Source organism: Vicia villosa, unplaced genomic scaffold (assembly GCF_029867415.1).
Source record: "Vicia villosa cultivar HV-30 ecotype Madison, WI unplaced genomic scaffold, Vvil1.0 ctg.001771F_1_1, whole genome shotgun sequence".
Lineage (NCBI taxonomy): Eukaryota > Viridiplantae > Streptophyta > Magnoliopsida > Fabales > Fabaceae > Vicia > Vicia villosa.
Window position 1 is genome coordinate 102,437 of NW_026705722.1, and position 9,193 is coordinate 111,629.

Genomic DNA, 9,193 nt, shown 5'->3' on the forward strand with positions numbered 1-9,193 from the left:
TCCGAAAACACCCCCCAGTTGATGTTTTCAGAGATACATCTCTGAATTCTCAAAAAATTTGAAAAAAAAAAAAACTTCAGAGATGCATCTCCGAAGCAGGGATATTATGGAGTTTTCGCTGGAGGTTCTCCCCGTCAGGGGGTTTTAAAAAGAAATTGTCAATTTTTCCAGTCCTAATTGGAACATAGGCCAGTCTCAAAATAAAAGGACAATGGGGTCTGGCCCAAACCCACTAGCGGGCAAAGCCCACTAATATGTTTACGAAAACACATGAAGTGACGTCGTTTCGCCTTTCTTAGAAAAAACCCCTAAATCTAAAAAGAAAGAAAAACCCTAATCAGTGGCTGCAGAAAAGCAGAAGAAACCAGACCTCAGAAAAACGCAAAAACTCAAAAAATGGGAGGCAAATGTCCGCACAGAAAGGTGAAGAAGAGAAGATTATCTCACAAAACCGATCGCCGTGCCAGATTCCTCATCAAAGATATCCTTTTTCTTATCATTCCTTATTATTATTATTATTATTTCAATTTCTTTTGGAACGTAATTTGAATGTGAATTCTTAACTGGAGAATTGAATACGCGATGACATGGTTTATGATGAATTGAAAAAGCCTGAAGAAGAGAGAAAAGCTTTACCTGTTGATGAAGATTTGCCTGGAATGGGCCAGCACTATTGTCTTCACTGCGAGTATGGCTCTATTATTTATTTATTGCTCATTTAGTGTTTTTGGTTAGAAGTATGTTGAATTAAAGTGATTTATGTTTGGATTTGTTTTGTTAGTGTAAAATTGGTTTGGACAATAGATTCTAGGCTAAAACTTAATTTTAGATGTAAAAGCTCTGAATTCTAGTTTCTTAGAATCAATTCATTAGGCAAAATAATCATATAGGTGTGTTTGGTTCTTCCGTGAAAAAGTCATTCTGAGTGAATTGATTATGACTAAAAGTGAGTTGAAAGTAAACTGATTTTATATTTGGAGAAATTCTTTCAAAAGTGGGTTGAATAGTATATTTGAGACGAGTTAGACTCAAAGAGCTACAAATCCTAGCTATAAGACTTTGTGGATGTTAATTCTTTGTTTTCCATTTTTGTTTACTTTGTTTCATTGTTATTGGTGTTGTTAAGACTTGTGGATGTAGGAGAGTTCAATTTGATCACCAACTCTTTTTTGTTTGTTTCTCCTAAGTTGTTTTTTAACAGTATGTGTTTTTTTTTTTTTTTGTATTTGCAGTCGATTCTTTGCCAATGTATCTGTGAGGGATGATCATTTTAAGACCAAAAAACACAGGAGACGGTATGTTTATTTCCTTTTGCTTCAGTTTCTATCCTCTATCTAATCTAATATACTTCCTATATTTATATCGGTGAAAATTGGTCATATATATGGTTTTGCTTTTGAGGCTATTCCTGTTTTGAAATGTTTTCTTCTGTATGAACTCATAAAGCAGCTGGAAATGAACAAATCTTCTTTCCAATAGGGATGTAATTGAGTGGAGTCGAACTGAGTACTAATGAACCTAAGCTTGTTTAAATATATTGAGCTTGATTTTTAATCAAGCTGAATTTTATACTCAGTCCAGGCTCTTTTTACCTTAACGTGAAGTAAGTCATTTGACTAGTCTGGAAGACCTAGCATAAATTTGGATTTGAATTAGTTTATTAATGAAGTGTTACATGGCTAACAAAAAATCAGTTCAATGGCTTCATTGTTCACTTATTTCAGTCCAAGTTATACCTTGTCTAAGTTCCTTTAAATTGAGTTTTTTTACCACCTTTGTTGAACGAGCTTATCCTAGTTAAATGTTAGAAAAGTTATGAATTTGTATTATCTAATATAATTTAATATTATACGAAATGTTTAAATATTAATAACTAAACTTAACTGCACATTCAATTGAAAAGTAATGTTAACACCCCTAGTTTTCAGACATGTTCCATGTTGGCATAAAATATTCAAATAGTGTGATAGTAGCATAGCATCTCTCTATAATTGAATGAAAAATGCGTGCATGTTGTGAATTACTTGGTACATTTACATCCCTTAAGTTATAACTAGTTTTAGGTTGTTAACAAATTGGATTTATACATGGTTTCATGGTTTTTAAAGTGGCACCAATTACTGTGTCTTGATTTGAAGTCTTAGACTGGTTTAATGTCTTTTGATCTTATGTATGAATTTGGATAATGAATCTCGTTTTTGCAAACACGATGTTTATTATTACAGTCTGTTTACCGCTATTATGTATCGGAATTTGGGGTAGATGATATGATATGCCAGCTCCATTATTTGCCACATATCAGTGTATTTTTTGATATATCGGTTATACTGTATGTAATGAATAGCAGAGTTGTGTGTTTCATATGCCTAAAAAAGGTAACTGCTTTGTTCTTCTCTTTGTTCACGTAATGTATAAAATTATACATCATGCTTTATCAGTTTGAAATATTGTGTGATATCCTCTTTTTATCTACTGTGATTTCTCATACTGGTCCACTATTTTCCACGATCCCCTATTAGCAACACTGGATTAACTAGTGAATTTGGATGTTAAATCTCGTATTAGTATTATTAAACAGTCGCATCACTGTGCAAAATCCTAAAACCTGTTTATATTGTCAATGAATAGTTATCAAGCTCCTATTTTATCTACTATATTTATATTATAGCTTTTTTTAGATGGATTACATACATGAGCAGGTTTATCACTTTATATTGCTTCTGATATTGATATTATTTTATCTGCGTAGTGTGAAACAAATGATGGGTGATGCACCACACACTCAACTTGATGCTGAGTTAGCTGCAGGGATGGGAATGCCAGATAATGGACCCAAGTTAATGTCTATGTAACTTTCTTCTTTTGTGGTGGTTGGGAGATTATAGTAGAACCTGGTGTTAAATTATGCTTGTTAGTACAATACTACAATATTATAAGTGAAATTTTGTTATTGATTCTCTCATTTCAATTTCAATCTAATTTTTCTTTTTAATTTTATCTTAATAAGCCTCTTAGATCTTCATCTTGGTTATAACACTTCGATAAAGAATCCTTGCTAAACGTGTTAAAAAATGCAACACAGGCATTTAAGGATTTCCAGTTATCAAAATTTTTACCATGACCTTTTATTGTTGAGTAACATCTCCATTACCATTGAAAGGGGAAGATATAGACTTTTGTTTTTCTGCTAAATGGGGCTAGGATCTCTCCATTTTTCTCTCTTTCCATTTTCTATTATAGTTTTGTATGTAAATAACACGTATTTTCATGACATGTGACATTTATTTCACTTTATTTAATTTTATATACTCAAAACTATAGTAATGGAGTCTTCCATTTCTTTTAAGAAATGGAGAGGATTTCAACTCTACTAAATGACAACTTTTAAAAAATGGAAATGGTTGGCACCTCAGAATCGAGTACGGATCCCCTCTAGTACCTAATTCCTCCCGTTCTCCAGTTTGAATAACCGATGCATGACACATGGAATTGAAAAAATTAATGGTTGAGATTTACAAAATATAAAATTAAAAACTTCAATATATTTTTTCCTTTCTCAACCCATGATTCATTTTATTCGCTTCAGTTTTTCTCGGTCTTCTCCTCCATCCTTTCTTCTCTCTTCAAACGTATTTCCTCTCTTCGTCTTGCTTCGTTGTTGCCGCCACTGTCATGTTCTTCGCCGCCGCTGAGACTGTCCCTGAGATGCCGTACATTTCTTCCCTGAGTCGCCGACACCATCATCTTTTTTGCCTCCGCCAACACCGTCGTGTTTTACGCAATAGTTAAAATCTGAATTGAAGATTTTTAGTTTTCAATTTTAGGATTGGTGGAATTCAATTTTAGAATTGTTGGAATTAATCTTTATAGATGCTTTTAGTGTAATTAGTTTTAAGCTGTAATTTTAGTATTCATTTGTAGGAATGTTGCAAATACAAAATATTGTTTTCTCTCTTGCAACTTTACTAGTTCTGATGTGACTTTCTTGAATTGTTCTTTTATATCTCACTGTAACTTTTAGTAAAATATAACAGATTCAATTTTATTGCAAATTCATAGTTTAATTGTAGGTTATGTTTGAAACTAAAGCTTGGATTGTTACATGTTTATGTTATAAAACTAAACTAAAGTTTTAGTTTCTTCCAACTTGCTTGAATCAATCTGGTTTATGTGAAACTATTTAAAACAAGGGTAACAGTTATCAAAAACAAAGTTATATAAAGGTTACCAAAGTAACATAACGGATGCAGAAAAGATATATCCTCATATGTCAAAGTAACATAACAGATGCAGAAAAGATATGTCCTCATATGTCAACTAACAGAAACAGAACAGAGGTAATATATAAAGTTAACTATTGGTTAAAACAAATTTAATAACTCAAATGATATGTCTAAAAGAAATCGTGAAACTCCAATGTATCAACTTGACTTGAAACTTGATGTTGAGGTTCCATTGTGCCAACTTGACTTGGAAGTGTCAATACAGTCTGAAGTTCCATTGTGTTAACTTGGCTTGGTTGCTGCAAAATAATAAATAAATAAATAAATAAGTAATATGATGAAATTAAATTTAAAAAATGTATGATAAACTTACGTGTGACGATTGCACTACATTTTCCTGTGATTTTTTCTTTTTTTGTGAGTATCACTTTGTCTTTCTATTTAATTTCTCAACCCAAGATTTATCTCGTTTTTTATTGTTACGTGAACAATCTCGCTTCTTTATGCCTTTTGCCCCACCATCGTTGTCCGCCTTGTTGTCAATTTCTTCATTTCCAATTGAAATAGATACATGAACCATTCCCCTTGATTCTAAATCAACATGCTTTTTGGCCAAGATGTCATCAACTATTTTGTTAGACTCTTCACAAACTTTGGACAAAAATGTGTAAGTTTCATGAGACTCAGAAGCTCTATTGGTCAATTTAATCATCCGAGGACATAACTCATTGTATCGCTTCATGAAAGTGGCTTTCATGTCTAATTCAACATGTCTTCCTTTCCCTTCTTGATTACTTCCCAACTTTGCATCTCTTGTCCATCGCTTTAGTATATAGTGTTCGGGAATTAACTTAATATTCATGACATCCAAAACTTTCAAAGCATGACTACATAAGATACCATGTGTCTCAAATTTACGACAATCGCAAAAAACTTTTTCTTCCATAAGATTTCCCATTACTATCCTCTCTTTCACATTGTCATAATTCGTAACAACATACATACCTTCTTTCAACTCCTTTATGCAAGTGTCTTGATATTCCTCTTGGAATTCCTCAAAAAGTTTTGGAGTGTAAACATTTCCCGCTTGCACAAGCATACGAGCCTTCTTCATTTTCAACCTAGGTAGCTTATGTCTTGATTCATATTCCGCTTCTGACTCATTGTTCCGTTTAGCATTGACAACCCTTTTAAAGTGAGTAAAAAATTGTACCAAATTTAAATCCGACTTCAAATGATTTTTCAAGTCAGCATTAAAGCTCTCACTTAGTTGAGTAGATCTCATACCTGCAGTTAGGGGTGGCAAAACGGGCCAGGCCCGCCGGGTCGGCCCGTTTGACCCGCCATTTTAGGCGGGCTGGGTTGAGGTTTTCGGCTCGGTACCTTAAGTTGGCCCGCCCCGCCTAACCCGCTTAAAAAATCGGGCCGAGGCGGGGCGGGTTTTGCCCGCGGGCTTTTTGTTAAAAAAATTAATTTTTATTTAGAATTAAAATAACTTCAACTATAAAAACAACACTCTTCTCTTATAATTATATTGATTGAATTCTATTCTAAATTATTATACATACAAATTGAATTATAATTGTAACGTTCTTTCTATAACTTTCTAATACATGTGTTGATTGGAAAAGCTTGAAATAAAAGAAAAGTTGTATAACATGCATAATTATTAAGTTGTTAATACATTAGCTCACATGTTTTCTTTAGAAAAAGATATTGATTTTAAGAAAAAGAGGGATTTGATGAGTCTATAAGTGTGACAAATTTTAGATTTAACTATTAAGGAATCGCTTAATATAAAAGTTTATTAAGGAATCGCTTAATATAAAAGTTTATATGAAGTAATTACTAATTAGTGAGAAAGTTAGGTGTTGATATTTTATGCACTACTATTTTATGCACCGTGATGTATTATGCGGTGTAATTGTTATCACTGTCTGTTTTATGTAAATTCTTAATTGGGTTTTTTAGTAGTTAGATTTTAAATAGGATTAAAGTGATATGTATTATTTATTTATTTATTTTGATACGCTTTTTTATTGTGATTGAGTTTATTTTGTTATTTTTTTTGTTATAATTGATCTTTATTTGTTTTATTTTTTGAACTCTTTAGACTTAAGATATGTTGAAGTTATATTGTGCGTTTTTAAAAAAATACTTTATCGATCTTTTTGGTTATAATTATTTTTTTTGTAAATTATGTGGTAAATCAAATTTAAAATAAAAAAATAAATAAAAATTGGCGGGCCGGCCCGCCAACCCGCCAACTCGTTAGTAAACGGGGCGGGCATGACTTTTGAGCTCGAACACCTAAGTAGGCCCGCCCCGCCCCACCCCGCTTTTGGATGGGCTTAAATGGGGCGGGTCTAAACGGGCGGGCCGCCCGCTTTGCCACCCCTACCTGCAGTGAATGTTTTTCGAACATAAGTCCATGCCCATTTTTCCTTCAATTGAAAAATCATATGCAACCACGATCCCTCTGAAACCTTATGTTCAACAAGTAAAGAATTCCATGCTTTTAAAAATTCTCCTTCTTCTTCGTGTAAGTCTATGCATGCTTCAAAATCCAAAGAAAATTGTGGACATTTTTTATATAGATGGTTCACATGCTTTAGAGCATTTTGTCTTATATGCCAAGTGCAAAACCCATGAAATATTTCCGGCATAACTAAAGAAATGGCCTTAGCCATTGCAGCATCCTGATCTGTTAAAATTGTTTCAGGCTTTTTTCCATCCATTGCCTTAAGAAAAGTTTCAAATAACCACTGAAAAGAATGAATTGTTTCATCATATAATAAAGTTGCCCCAAAAATGACAGTTTGCCTATGATTATTAAGTCCAACAAAAACTCCCAACGGTCGATAATCCTTGTTAGTCTTGTATGTGGTGTCGAAAGTGATTACGTCACCAAAGAACCCATAATCATTTATCATTTGTGCGTCCGCCCAAAATATATTTGTTATTTGCTCTTCAACATCCATTTGAAATTCATAGAAGAATGATGGATTTTCACTTTCTTGTTTGAAATAACTCATTAATGCACCCTCTCCACCATACTTCAGAGACTGCATTCTTTTGGTTCGAAGATAATTCTTAAGGTCTCGTCTTGTAAAACCAACCGTCTCTATCCCACCTGCTTGCTTAGATATATATATTCATGCAAATCTTTTGGTCTTAATCCAGATTCATCTCCTAATATAATTTGTGATGCTTGTGCCTCAGATATTCGCCGATGAGAGCGAATCATATGAACATACTCTAGCGGCTGAAGGGGGTGGTTATGTTGTGCTACAAAGTCAACAACTTCATATTTCTCTATCTTTCGATCAAGTGAAATAACCATACGTGCTTGACATCCCGTACTAGTTTCTGCTCTAGTGCGCTCCCCTGTCGGCTGATATCTTTTGTCAACACCTCGTATACCTTCTTTGAAGCATGTGAATCTTCTTGAAGTCAAAACTCCATCTTTTTTGCTTTTATTTGCATATTCTCGACGAATACCAAATCCATTTCTTTTGCTGTACTGATTATAAAATTCATAAGCCGCCGCCTCTGATTCAAACTTCATTCCCAAGTATGGTTCGCTATCGGCAATAATATCTTGACCATGTTGAACATGTTGCTCATGGATATTATTCACCAATTTTTCTACACAGTCGACTATCGAAATCGATGATGAACTCATCTTCTCTAAAAAAAGTATCCAATCACAAAATAAAAAAACTTGTTTTTAATAATAATAATAATAATAATAATATAATATAATATAATATATTAGTATTGTAAACAAAGTTTTCATTGAAAAAATTATAGAATAAAACTAATATAATAGTATAGAAAAACAAGTTATACAGAGTTATATGTTGAAAAACTTATAGAATAAAATGTATGTTTCTAATCACTTTATTATAGCAAGTTATACCAGTCAGTGTATCAAAAACAAATTATACCATCTCAACGTATGAGAACAACAAACAAATAAACTAAAGTTTGTATTTTTATAAACGTGAAAATGGCAGAAACAGTAGCTTATGTTTTTATAATAAACAATAAAGTTTGAATTTTTATAATACCTTGACAAAATCAATTGTTGCAAAATAGAGTGGGGTTGTAATGGCGGAAAGAGACGTGAAGGCGAACAACACTGAAACGGGCGGAAAGTGATGATAACAACGGTGACCGGTGATGAACGACAGAGAGCAATGGCAGATGGACGGAAGCGGTGATGAACGGCGGAGAGCAGCGGCAGATGGACAGAAGCGGGAATGAAAAGAATACGAAAGTTATTGTTGAGGAAGAGAAAGAGACTTGTACTGCAGAAGACAAAACATTGTAATTGCTGCATGTTATTCTTTTTTATTACTAATTAAATTCTTATTTATACCTTTTAATCTGAATCGTTGAATTTATTTTTAACACATGTCATTCATCTATACAACAAACAGGAGAAAAAGGATAATAACATAATGCAGTGGATCTCAACTCCTCAGAATCTAATGTTTTTGCATATTTATCAATTGGTTTAACTGGACACTAAAAAATCTTTACTTATTAAGAGGTATTAATTAAAGACTTAAATACATTTATGATCTTCATATTTTTGTTTATTTAAAGTTTTAGTCTCATTTTAAAACTCAATCTTTTGATTGCCTATTGAATAATTTTCAAAGATTTCCCCCCATCATATTCCGCATTCAGCATAGGTGACAAAGATTTCCCCCCATCATATTCCGCATTCCGCATAGGTGACAAGATCATTTAATACATGGCAATAACATTGTTGTATAAAACAATTAAAATACAACTTCATCTGAACACTCGTTGTAACACCCTTCTAAACCCCGCGGAAATTTTAATAAATAATCAGAGTAAAAATATAATTACAAGGGTGCCACAATTATTTAAAAACAAATAAACTAATTATGGTCAAGTCATGCTTCATTAGGAAACGATTCACCAAACCGTAATTA

At 32.9% G+C, this 9,193-nt stretch overlaps 1 protein-coding gene and 1 pseudogene across 1 annotated transcript; one reads left to right on the plus strand and one right to left on the minus strand.

Moving 5' to 3' along the window:
• Positions 1-309: 309 nt before the first annotated feature.
• Positions 310-2,992, plus strand: LOC131636528 (uncharacterized). Its single transcript, XM_058907138.1, has 4 exons — positions 310-481; positions 580-688; positions 1,233-1,295; positions 2,750-2,992. Exons 1-4 carry the CDS (start codon positions 397-399, stop codon positions 2,850-2,852), a joined length of 360 nt encoding a protein of 119 aa, XP_058763121.1. The 5' UTR covers positions 310-396; the 3' UTR covers positions 2,853-2,992.
• Positions 2,993-4,393: 1,401 nt separating this feature from the next.
• On the minus strand, positions 4,394-7,908 carry LOC131636534 (protein FAR1-RELATED SEQUENCE 5-like; annotated as a pseudogene).
• Positions 7,909-9,193: the final 1,285 nt, after the last annotated feature.